This window comes from Triticum aestivum, chromosome 7A (assembly GCF_018294505.1).
Source record: "Triticum aestivum cultivar Chinese Spring chromosome 7A, IWGSC CS RefSeq v2.1, whole genome shotgun sequence".
Classification (NCBI taxonomy): Eukaryota; Viridiplantae; Streptophyta; class Magnoliopsida; order Poales; family Poaceae; genus Triticum; species Triticum aestivum.
This window is the reverse complement of record NC_057812.1, coordinates 25,877,459-25,897,178: the sequence shown is the minus strand read 5'-3', so window position 1 is coordinate 25,897,178 and position 19,720 is coordinate 25,877,459. Positions and strand designations below refer to the sequence as shown.

Below are 19,720 nucleotides of genomic sequence, written 5' to 3'. Positions count from 1 at the left end.
TTCAGTAAGCACATACTCAAAATGTTTGGGTTGCATAACCACTTGACTCAGCTAAGAGTTAATCTCCCGGATGACGCGGTCATCGACAGAATCCTTCAGTCGCTTCCACCGAGCTACAATAGCTTTGTGATGAACTTCAATATGCAGGGGATGGAAAAGACCATTCCTGAGGTATATTCAATGCTGAAATCAGCAGAGGTGGAAATCAAAAAGTAACATCAAGTGTTGATGGTGAATAAAACCACTAAGTTCAAGAAAGGCAAGGGTAAGAAGAACTTCGAGAAGGACGGCAAGGGAGTTGCCGCGCCCGGTAAGCAAGCTGCCGGGAAGAAGCCAAAGAATGGACCCAAGCCCGAGACTGAGTGTTTTTATTACAAGTGAAGTGGTCACTGGAAGCGGAACTGCCCCAAATACTTAGCGGATAAGAAGGACGGCAACACGAAAGGTATATGTGATATACATGTAATTGATGTGTACCTTACCAGTACTCGTAGTAGCTCCTGGGTATTTGATACCGATGCGGTTGCTCACACTTGTAACTCAAAGCAGGAGCTGCGGAATAAGCGGAGACTGGCGAAGGACGAGGTGACGATGCGCGTCGGGAATGGTTCCAAGGTCGATGTGATCGCCGTCGGCACGCTACCTCTACATTTACCTACGGGATTAGTTTTAAACCTTACTAATTGTTATTTAGTGCCAGCTTTGAGCATGAACATTGTATCAGGATCTCATTTAATTCGAGATGGCTACTCATTTAAATCCGAGAATAATGGTTGTTCTATTTATATGAGAGATATGTTTTATGCCCATGCTCCGATGGTGAGTGGTTTATTCTTAATGAATCTCGAGTGTAATGCTACACATATTCATAGTGTGAATACCAAAATGTTGGAAATATGCCCTAGAGGCAATAATAAATTGGTTATTATTATATTTCCCCGTTCATGATAATCGTTTATTATCCATGCTAGAATTGTATTGATAGGAAACTCAGATACATGTGTGGATACATAGACAACACCATGTCCCTAGTAAGCCTCTAGTTGACTAGCTCGTTGATCAATAGATGGTTACGGTTTCCTGACCATGGACATCATTAGGAGAATGATGTGATGGACAAGACCCAATCCTAAGCCTAGCACAAGATCATGTAGTTCGTATGCTAAAGCTTTTCTAATGTCAAATATCATTTCCTTAGACCATGAGATTGTGCAACTCCCGGATACCGTAGGAGTGCTTTGGGTGTGCCAAACGTCACAACGTAACTGGGTGGCTATAAAGGTACCCTACAGGTATCTCCGAAAGTGTCTGTTGGGTTGGCACGAATCAAGACTGGGATTTGTCACTCCGTGTAAACGGAGAGGTATCTCTGGGCCCACTCGGTAGGACATCATCATAATGTGCACAATGTGATCAAGGAGTTGATCACGGGATGATGTCTTACGGAATGAGTAAAGAGACTTGCTGGTAACGAGATTGAACAAGGTATCGGGATACCGACGATCAAATCTCGGGCAAGTATCGTACCGATAGACAAAGGGAATTGTATACGGGATTGATTAAGTCCTTGACATCGTGGTTCATCCGATGAGATCATCATGGAGCATGTGGGAGCCAACATGGGTATCCAGATCCCGCTGTTGGTTATTGACCGGAGAGTTGTCTCGGCCATGTCTGCATGACTTCCGAACCCGTAGGGTCTACACACTTAAGGTTCGATGACGCTAGGGTTATAGGGAAAGTATGTACGTGGTTACCAAATGTTGTTCGGAGTCCCGGATGAGATCCCTGATGTCACGAGGAGTTCCGGAATGGTCCGGAGGTAAAGATTGATATATAGGAAGTATGGTTTTGGCCACCGGAAGTGTTCCGGGCATCACTGGTAGTGTACCGGGACCACCGGAGGGGTCCGGGGGTCCACCAGGTGGGGCCACCAGCCCCGGAGGCCTACAAGGGCCAATAGTGGGAAGGGACCAGCCCCTAGGTGGGCTGGGGCGCCTCCCACCAAGGCCCAAGGCGCCTCCAAGAGGGGAAGGGGGCAAACCCTAGGGCAGATGGGCCCTAAGGCCCATCCCAGGTGCGCCTCCCCCTCTCCCCTTGTGGCCGCCTCCCAGATGGGATCTAGGGGCTGCCGCCACCCCTAGGGAGGGAACCCTAGGTGGGGGCGCAGCCCCTCCCCTCCCCCTATATATACTTGAGGTATGGGGGCTGCCCAACATACGTGATTTGCTCTCCCTGTTGGCGCAGCCCTACCCCTCTCCCTCCTCGTCTCTCGTAGTGCATGGCGAAGCCCTGCTGGACTCCCACGCTCCTCCACCACCACCACGCCGTCGTGCTGCTGCTGGATGGAGTCTTCTCCAACCTCTCCTTCTCCCCTTGCTGGATCAAGGCGTAGGAGACGTCACCGGGCTGTACGTGTGTTGAACACGGAGGTGCCGTCCGTTCGGTACTAGGATCATCGGTGATTTGGATCACGACGAGTACGACTCCATCAACCCTGTTCACTTGAACGCTTCCGCTTAGCGATCTACAAGGGTATGTAGATGCACCCTCCTTCCCCTCATTGCTAGATTACTCCATAGATTGATCTTGGTGATGCGTAGAAAATTTTGAATTTCTGCTACGTTCCCCAACAGTGGCATCATGAGCCAGGTTTATGCGTAGTTACTATGCACGAGTAGAACACAAAGTAGTTGTGGGCGTCGATATTGTCAATTATCTTGCCATTACTAGTCTTATCTTGATTCGGCGGCATCGTGGGATGAAGCGGCCCGGACCAACCTTACACGTACGCTTACGTGAGACCGGTTCCACCGACTGACATGCACTAGTTGCATAAGGTGGCTGGCGGGTGTCTGTCTCTCCCACTTTAGTCGGATAGGATTCGATGAACAGGGTCCTTATGAAGGGTAAATAGAAATTGGCAATTCACGTTGTGGTTTTGGCGTAGGTAAGAAACGTTCTTGCTAGAAACCTATAGCAGCCACGTAAAAACTTGCAACAACAATTAGAGGATGTCTAACTTGTTTTTGCAGCAAGTGTTTTGTGATGTGATATGGCCAAAGGATGTGATGAATGATATATGTGATGTATGAGATGATCATGTTCTTGTAATAGGAATCACGACTTGCATGTCGATGAGTATGACAACCGGCAGGAGCCATAGGAGTTGTCTTAATTTATTTATGACATGCATGTCAATATAAACGCCATGTAATTACTTTACTTTATTGCTAACCGTTAGCTGTAATAGTAGAAGTAATAGTTGGCGAGACAACTTCATGAAGACACAATGATGGAGATCATGATGGTGGAGATCATGGTGTCATGCCGGTGACAATGATGATCATGGAGCCCCGAAGATGGAGATCAAAAGGAGCAAAATGATATTGGCCATATCATGTCACTTTTTGATTGCATGTGATGTTTATCATGTTTTTGCATCTTATTTGCTTAGAACGACGGTAGTAAATAAGATGATCCCTCATTAAAATTTCAAGAAAGTGTTCCCCCTAACTGTGCACCATTGCAAAGGTTCGTTGTTTCGAAGCACCACGTGATGATCGGGTGTGATAGATTCTAACGTTCGAATACAACGGGTGTTGACGAGCCTAGCATGTACAGACATGGCCTCGGGACACATGCGGAACACTTAGGTTGACTTGACGAGCCTAGCATGTACAGACATGGCCTCGGAACACGGAGGACCGAAAGGTCGAGCATGAGTCGTATGGTAGATACGATCAACATGAAGATGTTCATCGATGATGACTAGTCTGTCTCATGTGATGATCGGACACGACCTAGTTGACTCGGATCATGTAATCACTTAGATGACTAGAGGATGTCTATCTGAGTGGGAGTTCATAAGATGAACTTAATTATCCTGAACATAGTCAAAAGGTCTTCGCAAATTATGTCAGTGGCTCGCGCTTTAGTTCTACTGTTTAGATATGTTCCTAGAGAAAATTTAGTTGAAAGTTGATAGTAGCAATTATGCGGACTAGGTCCGTAAACTGAGGATTGTCCTCATTGCTTCATAGAAGGCTTATGTCCTTAATGCACCGCTCAGTGTGCTGAGCCTCGAATGTCGTCTGTGGATGTTGCGAACATCTGACATACACATTTTGATAACTACGTGATAGTTCAGTTAAACGGTTTAGAGTTGAGGTACCGAAGACGTTTTGAAACGTCGCGAAACATATGAGATGTTTCGAGGGCTGAAATTGGGATTTCAGGCTCGTGCCCACGTCAAGAGGTATAAGACCTCCGACAATTTTCTTAGCCTGCAAACTAAGGGAGAAAAGCTCAATTGTTGAGCTTGTGCTCAGATTGTCTGAGTACAACAATCATTTGAATCGAGTGGGAGTTGATCTTCCAGATGAGATAGTGATGTTTCTCCGAAGTCATTACCACCAAGCTGCTAGAGCTTCGTGATGAACTATAATATATCAGGGACATATATGATGATCCTTGAGATATTCGCGATGTTTGACACCACAAAAGTAGAAATCAAGAAGGAGCATCAATTGTTGATGGTTGGTGAAACCACTAGTTTCAAGAAGGGCAAGGGCAAAAGGGATACTTCATGAAACGGCAAATCAGCTGCTGCTCTAGTGAAGAAACCCAAGGTTGAACCCAAACCCGAGACTAAGTGCTTCTGTAATAAGGGGAACAGCCACTGGAGCAGAATTACCCTAGATACTTGGTAGATGAGAAGGCTGGCAAGGTCGATAGAAGTATATTGGATATACATTGTGTTAATGTGTACTTTACTAGTACTCCTAGTAGCACCATGGTATTAGATACCGGTTCGGTTGCTAAATGTTAGTAAACTCGAAATAAAAGGCTGCGGAGTAAACGGAGACTAGCTAAAGGTGAGCTGGCAATATGTGTTGGAAGTTTTTCCAAGCTTGATGTGATCAAGCATCGCACGCTCCCTCTACCATCGAGATTGGTGTTTGCGTTGAGCATAGACATGATTGGATTATGTCTATCGCAATACGGTTATTCATTTAAGGAGAATAATGGTTACTCTGTTTATTTGAATAATACCTTCAATGGTCTTGCACCTAAAATGAATGGTTTATTGAATCTCGATCGTAGTGATACACATGTTCATGCCAAAAGATATAAGATAGTAATGATAGTACCACCTACTTGTGGCACTGCCACGTAAGTCATATCGGTATAAAACGCATGAAGAAGCTCCATGTTGATGGATCTTTGGGCTCACTCGTTTTTGAAAATTTGAGACATGCGAACCATGTCTATTGGTGTATATGCATGAAGAAACTCCATGCAAATGGACCGTTTGGACTCACTTGATTTTGAATCACTTGAGACATGCAAATCATACCACATGGGCAAGATGACTGAAAGCCTCGTTTTCAGTAAAATGGAACTAGAAAGCAACTTGTTGGAAGTAATACATTTTGATGTGTGCAGTCCAATGAGTGCTGAGGCGTGTAGTGGATATCGTTATGTTCTTACTTCACAGATGATTTGAGTAGATGTTGAGTACATTTACTTGATGAATCACGAGTCTGAATTATTGAAAGGTTCAAGTAATTTCAGGGTGAAGTTGAAAGATCGTCGTGACAAGAGGATAAAATATCTATGATATGATCATAGAGATGAATATCTGAATTACGAGTTTGGCACAGAATTAAGACATTGTGGAAATTGTTTCACAACTAATACAGCCTGGAACACCATAGTGTGATGGTGTGTCCGAACATCATAACTGCACCCTATTGGATATGATGCATACCATGATGTCTCTTATCGAATTACCACGATAGTTTATGGGTTAGGCATTAGAGACAACCACATTCACTTTAAATAGGGCACCACGTAATTCCGATGAGATGACACCGTATGAACTATGGTTTAGAGAAACCTAAGCTGTCATTTCTTAAAAGTTTGGGGCTGCGACGCTTATGTGAAAAAGTTTCAGGCTGATAAGCTCGAACCCAAAGCGGATAAATGCATCTTCATAGGACACCCAAAACAGTTGGGTATACCTCCTGTCTCAGATCCGAAAGCAATAAGGGATTGTTTCTAGAATCGGGTCCTTTCTCGAGGAAAAGTTTCTCTCGAAAGAATTGAGTGGGAGGATGGTGGAGACTTGATGAGGTTATTGAACCGTCTCTTCAACTAGTGTGTGGCAGGGCACAGGGAGTTGTTCCTGTGGCACCTACACCAATTGAAGTGGAAGCTTATGATAGTGATCATGAAACTTCAGATCAAGTCACTACCAAACCTCGTGGGATGACAAGGATGCGTACTACTTCAGAGTGGTACGTAATCCTGTCTTGGAAGTCATGTTGCTAGACAACAATGAACCTACGAGCTATGGAGAAGCGATGGTGGGCCTGGATTCCAAAATGGCTCGAGGCCATATAATCCGAGAGAGGATCCATATATGAAAACAAAGTGTAGACTTTGGAAGAACTACTTGATGGTCGTAAGGCTGTTAGGTACATATGGATTTTAAAAGGAAGACGGACAATGATGGTAAGTATCACCATTAAGAAAGCTCGACTTGTCGTTAAGATGTTTTCCGACAAGTTCAAGGAGTTGACTACGATGAGACTTTCTCACTCGTAGCGATGCTAAGAGTCTGTTGGAATTATATTAGCGATTACTGCATTATTTATGAAATCTTGCAGATAGGATGTCAAAACATTGTTTCCTCGACGATTTTCTTGAGGAAAGGTTGTATGTGATACAACCGGAAGGTTTTGTCAATCCTGAAAGATGCTAATAAGTATGCAAAGCTCCAGCAATCCTTCTAAGGACTGGAGTAAGCATCTCGGAGTTGGAATGTATGCTTTGATGAGATGATCAAAGATTTTGGGTGTATACAAAGTTTATGAGAAACTTGTATTTCCAAAGAAGTGAGTGGGAGCACTATAGAATTTCTGATGAATATATGTTGTTGACATATTGTTGATCAGAAATGACGTAGAATTTCTGGAAAGCATATAGGGTTATTTGGAAAGTGTTTTTCAATGGAAAGCCTGGATTAAGCTACTTGAACATTGAGCATCAAGATCTATAAGGATAGATCAAAACGCTTAATGGTACTTTCAAATGAGCACATACCTTGACATGATCTTGAAGGTGTTCAAGATGGATCAGTCAAAGAAGGAGTTCTTGCCTGAGTTGTAAGGTATGAAGTTAAGACTTAAAGCTCGACCACGGCAGAAGAAAGAGGAAGGACGAAGGTCGTCCCCTATGCTTTTGTCATAGGCTCTATACGGTATGCCATGCTGAGTACCGCACCTGATGTGTGCCTTGCCACATATCTGGCAAGAGGGTACAAAGGTAATCTAGGAGTACATCACCAGATAGTGGTTTAAATTATCCTTAGAGGAATAAGGATATGTTTCTCGGTTATGGAGGTGATAAAGAGTTCGACGTAAAGAGTTACGTCGATGCAAGCTTAACACCTATCCGGATAGCTCTGAGTAGAGATACCGGATACGTATAATGGAGCAACAATTTAGAATAGCTCCAAGTAGAACAGTTATTTGAAATGGCTCCAAATGTAGCGTAGTAGTTGCATCTACAAGATGACATAGAAATTTGCGAAGTACATACGGATCAGAATGTTGGAGACCCGTTGACTGAAACCTCTCTCACAAGCATAACATGATCAAACCCAGAACTCTTTGGGTGTTAGTCACATGAGGATGTGACCTTGAGTGTTAATCACATATCGATGTGAACTGGATTATTGACTCTAGTGCAAGTGGGAGACTGTTGGAAATATGCCCTAGAGGCAATGATAAATTGGTTATTATTATATTTCCTTGTTCATGATAATCGTTTATTATCCATGCTAGAATTGTATTGATAGGAAACTCAGATACATGTGTGGATACATAGACAACACCATGTCCCTAGTAAGCCTCTAGTTGACTAGCTCGTTGATCAATAGATGGTTACGGTTTCCTGACCATGGACATTGGATGTCGTTGATAACGGGATCACATCATTAGGAGAATGATGTGATGGACAAGACCCAATCCTAAGCCTAGCACAAGATCATGTAGTTCGTATGCTAAAGCTTTTCTAATGTCAAGTATCATTTCCTTAGACCATGAGATTGTGCAACTCCCGGATACCGTAGGAGTGCTTTGGGTGTGCCAAACGTCACAACGTAACTGGGTGGCTATAAAGGTACACTACAGGTATCTCCAAAAGTGTCTGTTGGGTTGGCACGAATCGAGACTGGGATTTGTCACTCCGTGTAAACGGAGAGGTATCTTTGGACCCACTCGGTAGGACATCATCATAATGTGCACAATGTGATCAAGGAGTTGATCATGGGATGATGTGTTACGGAATGAGTAAAGAGACTTGCCGGTAACGAGATTGAACAAGGTATCGGGATACCGACGATCGAATCTCGGGCAAGTATCGTACCGCTAGACAAAGGGAATTGTATACGGGATTGATTAAGTCCTTGACATCGTGGTTCATCCGATGAGATCATCGTGGAGCATGTGGGATCCAACATGGGTATCCATATCCCGCTGTTGGTTATTGACCGGAGAGTTGTCTCGGCCATGTCTGCATGACTTCCGAACCCGTAGGGTCTACACACTTAAGGTTCGATGACGCTAGGGTTATAGGGAAAGTATGTACACAGTTACCGAATGTTGTTCGGAGTCCTGGATGAGATCCCGGACGTCACGAGGAGTTCCGTAATGGTCCGGAGGTAAAGATTAATATATAGGAAGTATGGTTTTGGCCACTGGAAGTGTTCCGGGCATCACCGGTAGTGTACCGGGACCACCGGAGGGGTCATGGGGTCCACCAGGTGGGGCCACCAGCCCCGGAGGCCTACATGGGCCAATAGTGGGAAGGGACCAGCCCCTAGGTGGGCTGGGGCGCCTCCCACCAAGGCCCAAGGCGCCTCCAAGAGGGGAAGGGGGCAAACCCTAGGGCAGATGGGCCCTAAGGCCCACCCCAGGTGCGCCTCCCCCTCTACCCCTTGTGGCCGCCTCCTAGATGGGATCTAGGGGCTGCCGCCACCCCTAGGGAGGGAACCCTAGGTGGGGGCGCAGCCCCTCCCCTCCCCCTATATATACTTGAGGTATGGGGGCTGCCCAACACACGTGACTTGCTCTCCCTGTTGGCGCAGCCCTACCCCTCTCCCTCCTCGTCTCTCATAGTGCATGGCGAAGCCCTGCTGGACTCCCGCGCTCCTCCACCACCACCACGCCGTCGTGCTGCTGCTGGATGGAGTCTTCCCCAACCTCTCCTTCTCCCCTTGCTGGATCAAGGCGTAGGAGACGTCACCGGGCTGTACGTGTGTTGAACACAGAGGTGCCGTCCGTTCGGCACTAGGATCATCGGTGATTTGGATCACGATGAGTACGACTCCATCAACCCCGTTCACTTGAACGCTTCCGCTTAGCGATCTACAAGGGTATGTAGATGCACTCTCCTTCCCCTCGTTGCTAGATTACTCCATAGATTGATCTTGGTGATGCGTAGAAAATTTTGAATTTCTGCTACGTTCCCCAACACAAAAGATGTAAGGTTGATAATGACAGTCCCACATACTTGTGGCACTGCCGCCTTGGTCACATAGGTGTCAAACGCATGAAGAAGCTCCATGCAGATGGGCTTTTGGAGTCTCTTGATTACGAATCATTTGACACGTGCAAACCATGCCTCATGGGTAAAATGACCAAGACTGCGTTCTCAGGAACAATGGAGCGAGCAACCAACTTATTGGAAATCATACATACTGATGTGTGCGGTCCAATGAGTGTTGAGGCTCGCGGTGGCTATCGTTATGTTCTCACCCTCGCTGATGACTTGAGTAGATATGGGTATGTCTACTTAATGAAACATAAGTCTGAGACCTTTGAAAAGTTCAAGGAATTTCAGAGTGAGGTTGAGAATCAACATGACAGGAAAATCAAGTTCTTGCGATCAGATCGTGGGGGAGAATACTTGAGTCACGAATTTGGCACACACTTAAGAAAATGTGGAATAGTTTCACAACTCACGCCGCCTAGAACACCTCAGCGTAATGGTGTGTCCGAACATCGTAATCGCACTCTATTGGATATGGTACGATCTATGATGTCTCTTACCGATTTACCGCTGTCATTTTGGGGCTATGCTTTAGAGACTGCCGTATTCACTTTAAATAGGGCTCCGTCGAAATCCGTTGAGACGACACCGTATGAATTATGGTTTGGGAAGAAACCTAAGCCGTCGTTTCTAAAAGTTTGGGGATGCGATGCTTATGTCAAGAAACTTCAACCTGAAAAGCTCGAACCCAAATCGGAAAAATGTGTCTTCATAGGATACCCTAAAGAAACTATTGGGTATACCTTCTACCTTAGATCTGAAGGCAAGTTCTTTGTTGCCAAGAATGGGTCCTTTCTAGAGAAAGAGTTTCTCTCGAAAGAAATAAGTGGGAGGAAAGTAGAACTTGATGAAGTATTACGTCTTGAACCGGTAGGTAGCGCAGCTCAAGAAAATGTTCCTGAGGTGCCTGCACCGACTAGAGAGGAAGTTAATGATGATGATCATGAAACTTCAGATCAAGTTGCTACTGAACTTCGTAGGTCCACAAGGACACGTTCCGCACCAGAGTGGTACGGCAACCCTGTCTTGGAAATCATGTTGTTAGACAATGGTGAACCTTCGAACTATGAAGAAGCGATGGCGGGCCCGGATTCCGACAAATGGCTGGAAGCCATGAAATCCGAGATAGGATCCATGTATGAAAACGAAGTATGGACTTTGACTAACTTGCCCGTTGATCGGAGAGCCATAGAAAATAAATGGATCTTTAAGAAGAAGACAGACGCGGATGGTAACGTAACCATCTATAAAGCTCGGCTTGTCGCTAAGGGTTATCGACAAGTTCAAGGGGTTGACTACGATGAGACTTTCTCACCCGTAGCGAAGCTGAAGTCCGTCCGAATCATGTTAGCAATTGCCGCATTCTATGACTATGAGATATGGCAAATGGACGCCAAAACGGCATTCCTTAATGGTTTCCTTAAGGAAGAATTGTATATGATGCAGCCGGAAGGTTTTGTCGATCCTAAGAATGCTGACAAGGTGTGCAAGCTCCAACGCTCGATTTATGGGCTGGTGCAAGCATCTCAGAGTTGGAACATTCGTTTTGATGAGATGATCAAAGCATTTGGGTTTATGCAGACTTATGGAGAAGCCTGCATTTACAAGAAAGTGAGTGGGAGCTCTATAGCATTTCTCATATTGTATGTGGATGACATACTGTTGATGGGAAATGATATAGAATTCTTGGAAAGCATAAAGGCCTACTTGAACAAGTGTTTTTCAATGAAGGACCTTGGAGAAGCTGCTTATATATTAGGCATCAAGATCTATAGAGATAGATCGAGACGCCTCATTGGTCTTTCACAGAGTATGTACCTTGACAAGATATTGAAGAAGTTCAAAATGGATCAGTCAAAGAAGGGGTTCTTGCCTGTATTGCAAGTACGAGATTGAGCACGGCTCAATGCCCGACCACGGCAGAAGATAGAGAAAAGATGAGTGTCGTCCCCTATGCCTCGGCCATAGGGTCTATCATGTATGCTATTGTGTACCAGACCTGATGTAAACCTTGCCGTAAGTTTGGTAGGAAGGTACCAAAGTAATCCCGGGATGGAACACTGGACAGCGGTCAAGAATATCCTGAAATACCGGAAAAGGACTAAGGATATGTTTCTCGTTTATGGAGGTGATGAAGAGCTCGTCGTAAAGGGTTACGTCGATGCTAGCTTCAACACAGATCTGGATGACTCTAAGTCACAAACCGGATACGTGTATATTTTGAATGGTGGGGCAGTAAGCTGGTGCAGTTGCAAGCAAAGCGTTGTGGCGGGATCTACATGTGAAGCGGAGTACATGGCAGCCTCGGAGGCAGCACAAGAAGCAGTCTGGGTGAAGGAGTTCATTACCGACCTAGGAGTCATACCCAATGCGTCGGGCCCGATGACTCTCTTCTGTGACAACACTGGAGCTATTGCCCTTGCCAAGGAGCCCAGGTTTCACAGGAAGACCAGGCATATCAAGCGTCGCTTCAACTCCATTCGTGAAAGTGTTCAAAATGGAGACATAGAGATTTGTAAAGTACATACGAACCTGAATGTGGCAGATCCGTTGACTAAACCTCTCCCTAGAGCAAAACATGATCAACACCAGAACTGCATGGGTGTTCGATTCATCACAATGTAACTAGATTATTGACTCTAATGCAAGTGGGAGGCTGTTAGAAATATGCCCTAGAGGCAATAATAAAATGGTTATTATTATATTTCTTTGTTCATGATAATTGTCTATTGTTCATGCTATAATTGTGTTATCCGGAAATCATAATACATGTGTGAACACATAGACCACAACACGTCCGTAGTGAGCCTCTAGTTGACTAGCTCGTTGACCAAAAGATAGTCATGGTTTCCTGACTATGGACATTGGATGTCATTGATAACGGGATCACATCATTAGGAGAATGCTGTGATGGACAAGACCCAATCCTAAGCATAGCTCAAAGATCGTGTAGTTCGTTTGCTGTAGCTTTCCCGAATGTCAAGTATCATTTCCTTAGACCATGAGATTGTGCAACTCCCGGATACCGTAGGAGTGCCTTGGGTGTGCCAAACGTCACAACGTAACTGGGTGACTATAAAGGTACACTACAGGTATCTCCGAAAGTGTCTGTTGAGTTGGCACGAATCGAGAATGAGATTTGTTACTCCGTGTGACGGAGAGGTATCTTTGGGCCCACTCGGTAATGCATCATCATAATGAGCTCAATGTGACCAAGTGGTTGATCACGGGATCATGCATTACGGCACGAGTAAAGTGACTTGCCGGTAACGAGATTGAACGAGGTATTGGGATACCGACGATCGAGTCTCGGGCAAGTAACGTACCGATTGACAAAGGGAATTGTATACAGATTAATTGAATCCTCGACATCGTGGTTCATCCAATGAGATCATCGTGCAGCATGTGGGAGTCAACATGGGTATCTAGATCCCGCTGTTGGTTATTGACCGGAGAGGCATCTCGGTCATGTCTGCATGTCTCCCGAACCCGTAGGGTCTACACACTTAAGGTTCTGTGACGCTAGGGTTGTAGAGATATTAGTATGCAGTAACCCTAAAGTTGTTCGGAGTCCCGGATGAGATTCCGGACGTCACGAGGAGTTCCGGAATGGTCCGGAGGTAAAGATTTATATATAGGAAGTCCAGTTTCGGCCATCGGGAAGGTTTCGGGGGTCGCTGGTATTATACCGGGACCACCGGAAGGGTCCCGGGGGTCCACCGGGTGGGGCCACCTATCCCGGAGGGACCCATGGGCTGAATTGGGAGGGGAACCAGCCCCTAGTGGGCTGGTGCGCCCCCCCTTCGGCCTCCCCTGCGCCTAGGTTTGGGAAACCCTAGGGGTGGGGGCGCCCCCCACTTGGCTTGGGGGGAAGCCACCCCTTCGCCGCCGCCCCTTTGGAGATTCATCTCCTAGGGCCGCCCCCCAAGGCCCCTATATAAAGAGAGGGGGGAGGGAGGGCAGCCGCACCCCCTTGCTCTTGGCGCCTCCCTCTCCCTCCGTAACACCTTTCCTCCCCGCTTGCGCTTGGCGAAGCCCTGCCGGGATCCTGCTGCATCCACCACCACGCCGTCGTGCTGCTGGATCTTCATCAACCTCTCCTCCCCCCTTGCTGGATCAAGGAGGAGACGTCTTCCCAACCGTACGTGTGTTGAACGCGGAGGTGCCGTCCGTTCGGCACTAGGTCATCGGTGATTTGGATCACGTCGAGTACGACTCCATCAACCCCGTTCTCTTGAACGCTTCCGCACGTGATCTACAAGGGTATGTAGATGCACTCCTCTCTCCCTCGTTGCTAGATGACTCCATAGATTGTTCTTGGTGATGCGTAGAAAATTTTAAAATTCTGCTACGTTCCCCAACATATCTGCCGTGTTTGCATGAATCTCGTCGGCTTTATATGAGAATCCACTGTGTTCGCATGAAATTTCATCGAGTTAGTTCAAGTAGTGGATGGAATGTATGCGGGCAGCGTTGGTTGGTCGGTTCCCGCATCAGTGTCCGCAGACTGGTTCCCTGTGTCCGTGGACGAATTCCAGAGAATATTTGAGGGTTGGCGTTGAAGATGCCCTAACATCCTTCTTTTTGGAAGGTGCAACTGAACAACTTAAGTCTCAAAACTCCTAAGGGCGCCTCTGATTTACCAAAATATGAGGTCCTAGTGTACAATATAATGCTTAAGGGCATCTCAGATAATGACCCGCAGACAAACATCCATCCACGAACACTAATGCGGGAGCCGACTATTCATAGCTATCCCTTATATGTCCGGCAGTAAAAGAAAATTTGAAATTCAAATACGTCTGATCCATAGTGCGTGCCAGATCACAGTGGTGCCGGATCACATCATATCCCGATCACAACCAAAAAGATGCACGTATGCTTAGTTTTTAAATTTCCGATCACAAAAGAATATCAGTCCGGCAGTCCATGTAAACAAATGAACTTTCTGTTTTGCCAGACCAGCAATCCGAGCCTCCACGCTCATACTGCCATCGCCATCGTCTAGGGCGCCGCCGCTGCCTCCTTATCCGCCTTGGCCACCCTCTTCAACTCATCCTTCTTCCACTGCTTCAAACAAACAACTTGCACGATCATTCTTGCGTCCTCATCTAAATTCTCCATCTTCAAGCTTAGCATGTTCACATCGTCTGAGGCACTCTGATCACCACCTTCTTCTCCTCGAGCTTGATCTTCTTCTCTTCAAGCATGGTCTTCCTCTCTCAGAGCTTGAGCTTCTTCTCACTTGCCGTCATCAACATGTTAAACCTCTCGGCATTGCATGCCTCCTTGGCGTCCGAGCACTACGTATGCCTCCTCCATCTTCGTCAAGATGTCTTCGAACCTCTCTATCATCTTAGCTTGCGTACCTTCTCGCTTCGTCCTCTCCTCCTCCCATTTCTTTCCCAGGAAGCCTATTCTAACCTTCTTGGGCGATTCTTTTGTTCGGTCGGTTGGATCACCGGTTTATTCCTAGGTGTCTTGGGTAACGGTCTTGGCAATGTATAGGTTTCACTTGGGCTGTGTACTCAATTTCAACCAACAATGCATGATGGTGAAGGTTTTCTTCTCCAACTTCAAGAACAAACTACACGCACGGGAAGGCTACAAAATAAAACATTGTCAATAATGCATATCCGGCTATAAATGATTAACAAAACAATGCAAATCTGACTACAAATGATCAACAAAACAAAGCGTATCCAACTACAAATTATGTACAAACAGTGCATATCCGGTTGCAAATAATCAACAAAATGATGCATATCCAGGAAGTGATCTACAAAACTATGCATATCCGCCTATAAATTATGTACAAGACAATGCATAGATATCCTGCAAGAAATGATGTACACAACAATGCATATCCGGCTACAAATAATCAACAAAACATTGCATATCCGGACATAAACTATGTACAAAACAATCATGCTACATACTTTTTTTACAAAATAATGCATATCCGGCTGAGAATCATCAAGAAAACAATGCATAGCCGGCAAGTGATCTAGAACAATATGCATATATGCCAAAATGATCTACAAAACAATGCATATTCGGCTGCAAATCATCAACAAAACAATGCATATCCGGTAAGTGGTCTATAAAACTATGCATATCCGCCAAAAATGATCTACAAAACTATGCGGCTACACATGATCTACAAAACAATGCATATTCGGCCAAATGATGTACACATATTAACAACTTACCGGCTCGGTGATTTGTGCACTACTAGGCCACCGTGCCATGAGTTGTCTCAAGCGCCCGCAATACTTCGACACAGCCTCCTGGATAACATCGAGTAAATAGCATAAAACTACTACTTTATAGGCTAGCGTTCCAAAAAACTACTGGTTTTTAATTTTCCTCATATAACTACCAAATGTGTGGTCGGCTGTTTCAAAAAAACCAAATCATCAAGTCTTTATCAGCTGATCAGGATTATGACAAGTCGGGCCCGCATGTAAGATAACTGTTTGTTTGACCGTTTACTTTGACCGTTAACTTACATGTGGGTCCTGCATGTATGTTTTTTAGAACGCAATCAGGTCCCTGTAAGTTTTATGAAAAAAGTGAATTTTCTGAAAAAGCAATCGGGTCCCGACGGCAGCCAGGAGCTCGATCCCGCTCGGCAGGGCAGCGATGCTTCCTCCGGCCGGCGAGCCGTGCCTGCAGCGGCAGAATCCACGCCGCCCACCACCTGAGGACGGCCAGCCGCGCCCATAGCGGCTGGATCCGCGTCAGTCATCGCCTGAGGCCGGTGAGTCGCGCTAGCAGCGGCCGCTATGTCGGGCCTCGCCTGCAGCCGCCGCCACGCCATGACTCCCCTGACGCCTCGCCGTGCCTTGCCTGCGGCCACGCCATGACTTGCGACTCGTCTGCCACCACACCGTGCCTCGCCTGCGGCCGCCACCATCCCCTGCCGCGAGCTCCTCAAGCTCGACGCGACGGCATGCGCCGCTAGTGGAGTGCACACCTCCCATCGCCGCAGACAAGGCCGTCCTTGTCGCCACCGTCGCCACCAGGAGCTCCGGCGAGCACCTACCACGACTGTTGGGACGCTGGGAAGGAGAGGGAGGGTTGTCGCCGGCTTGGGATGGGGGAAGGGGTGCCGGCTTGGGGGGAGGATCGCCGGCTTGGGGCGGAGGGTCACCGGCTTGGGAGGGGACGGGGTCGCCGGCTCGGGAGGGGAGAGGGCCGACATGGGAGGCACAGAGGAGGGAAGATAAGAGATAGAGGAAGAAGAAAGAGAGGAGGAAGAGGAAACTTACATGTGGGCTCCACATAGTAGCCAACTATGCATCGCACAACAGCTCGTCCTCCCCATGCTGAAGCTTTCTTCTCTACCCCTCTTCTTTACATCAGCTGGATCATCATCCTCGTCGTCCTCCTCATCACCTTGTTGTCCATCCGCTCGATCCTGGTGCTGTGTGTTTGTGCCCAGCTAGGTGTATGTGCCGACTGGGTGTAGCTTACCTGGGTGCCCGTCTGAGTGAATGTTGCTGGACTAGGTGTACTAGGATCCCAGTGGTGTACGAGCCGGCCTGGGTGGGTTTTGAGTCATCCACCTGCCAATCCTCATAGCAACCTCCTCCTCATCCGCCTTCCTCATGGATTATGTAGAAAATATCCATGTCCGTGTCTTAGTACGCCGACTCTCCTGCTTTAGGCATACCAGCGAACACCGTGCAGGCACCCATCAGCTTCCTGTCCGACGTCCGTGTCCAGACCAGCTGCGGCGATGAACATTATGAGAAAAGCACCTCATGTTGACGTCAACGGTGAAAGGCACATGCCACGCGTCGGTTGTCGTGGACTGCCTACCGAGTTGCTTGGCCGTGTAGAACTACAGATCCTTGTAATGCTCGGGCCATGGCGGTGTATGCACGGTCGGCAAATATGGGGCCCCGACCTCCACCATGTCCGTGACCAGGAAGCCCACCGCCACGTATGCTACCCGCATGCCCTCTGCCGGCCTTTTAATTCTTGGGTATTTTCGCCTTTGTGGCCTTCGCTTTAACGCAACGATTTTGCCGTGTCGCCGAATTGATTTTTCGGGCGAGTGTGATGCTCGGATCCTCCACCATCTCCGTCTCTGGCAGGTTCTCCTCCGGGTCTATGCGTCGGCTGAGTGAGGGAAGAAGAGAGTAGGGTATTGGGTGGAGACCGAAGGGATGGAAGAAGAAAGTAGGGTATTTTGCCGCGGAAATAGTGCGGCCAGGTACAAAAGTCCGGGCTCCGCCTTACTTTTGGTGGGCATGGGGTGTCTGAGACCTACGTGGCTTGTGTCCAGGCTCCGGAAAAGCTCCCTTGATTTTGTTTCGGCTTTGCTGAAAAATTGTGGTCCGGACGGCTCTGTGGACTGATTGGAGGCGGTGTTGGAGGAGGGAGAGAGAGTGAGAGTGCCTCTAGAAGGTACTCCCTCCGATTCATAATAAGCGTTTTAGTTTGAACTAAGGTTGAATTAAGCTTAGTTTAAAACTGCGACACTTGGCCGTTGGATCAAGATCTGTTGGTGGAGAGCAAAGTGGCTGAAACAAAAGAAAAAGATCAGTCGCCTAGTCGCTCCCATAAATACATATCGCGGGCGTGCTTCTCTCCATCATTCACGCAGACGCAATGGTAGCTAGTGCCACGAACGTAGTACATCTCTAGTTATAACGATCGTTGGCTCAAGTTATTACTAGCAAGTACACCAAACCTACATCGATATCAGATGGCCGAGCAGGGGAACAAGACGACGAGCTGGTGGAGGAGGTTCCGGTGGCTATACGCGGTGCGGTGCACCTTAGCGTGCGTGGTCACCATGGTGGCCGTGGCAGTGATCGTCCGGGCGGTGGTGGTGATGCTCCGCCCCGAGAAGCTCCAGCTGAAGCTCGCCGCCGGCCGCGTAGCTGCCAACTACATACCGTCGCTGCCACCCCCGGGCAACGAGGTGTGGCTCAAGTTCGTCCTCAGGGCCTACAACCCAAGCGGGCGCGCCACCCTCGAGTACGCCAACGTCACCGTCCGGCTCACGGACGCGTCGTCGTCATCTTCTTCGGCGGAGGCGCCTACAGCGAGGATCGCCGAGTTCGACCTTCCGAAGCCCATCGACGTGATGCAGAAGACATTGAGCGAGGTGCTCGTGCCGTTGTCGCTGGTGCCGAAGGAGGACCTACCGATGCGGTACGTGCGCGCGCTCTACGAGGGGCGCGGCGTGGCCGACGCGGAGATGGAGCTGAGAGGGATCTTGTCCACCCACGTGGCGATGTCCACCACAAGTGTCCTCACCACGTACTACTGCTGGCCGGTGACCATCGCCGTCGGCCCGGGCGACTACGCCGCCGCCGACGTGGCCTGCTTCGACAAGTTGGACGCCCCGGCTCATGTGTGATCAATCAAGCGACCGGGCTAGGCTACCTGTCGACCAAGCTAGCTAGCTAGCTACCTAGCTAGGTATGGGTGTGGTACATGCCTCTAGACTGTAGTAGGCTCGATGATCCGTGCACGTTTGATGCGTTGCTATGCTGAGTATTTGCGCTGAATTAACATACCTTTTCTGATTCTCTACCGTGTCGATCGAGTTGTGAGCTTATTTTTTTAGTTGACATACCCCACAAGTATATTGCCAAATAATTTTGGAAATTTTTTAGTTTATTTGCAGGGATTACCTACTCTTAGTGCTTATTGCAGAGAACAACTATTGTCCAATTTTGCAACAAGGTTTAATCCAACGTTTACCACAATAGACATGATTCCTTTAGAGTGGTTGCCATGGAAAGTAGGTCCAATAAACCATATAATAATCATCCTAAAAATCATATTTTGTCGGCAAAATATTTAATCCAACGTTTACCACAATAGACAAGAGTTTTTGTTTTGCAACAATACCAAATGACACTGTATTGAGTAAAAATGATGTTTCATTAAACAATTGTTAGCTACACGCTAAAATTCATACACATTTTTTATAGTTACTAATTAAATAATTATTTTCCCCTTAATTTTGAAGGATATTTAGTGTTTAATTAATTCTGCCACCCGTCAGAAATAATTTTCATCCCCCTAAATGATGGATTAGACCTGGTTGCACGAAATAGTAGTCAGACTAAAT

The 19,720-nt window shown here is 47.1% G+C and overlaps 1 protein-coding gene and 1 long non-coding RNA gene across 2 annotated transcripts; one reads left to right on the top strand and one right to left on the bottom strand.

The window, feature by feature from the left end:
• Positions 1-14,394: 14,394 nt before the first annotated feature.
• LOC123154178 (uncharacterized) lies at positions 14,395-17,119 on the bottom strand. The gene is made up of 3 exons (XR_006476711.1): positions 16,896-17,119; positions 15,834-15,911; positions 14,395-15,225 (listed from the first exon to the last, which is right to left on the bottom strand). It is a non-coding gene; the product is annotated as an uncharacterized lncRNA (long non-coding RNA).
• A 1,124-nt stretch (positions 17,120-18,243) lies between these two features.
• On the top strand, positions 18,244-19,245 carry LOC123150912 (uncharacterized). Its single transcript, XM_044570717.1, has one exon. The coding sequence runs from the start codon at positions 18,341-18,343 to the stop codon at positions 18,998-19,000; it is 660 nt and encodes a 219-aa protein (XP_044426652.1). The 5' UTR covers positions 18,244-18,340; the 3' UTR covers positions 19,001-19,245.
• Positions 19,246-19,720: the final 475 nt, after the last annotated feature.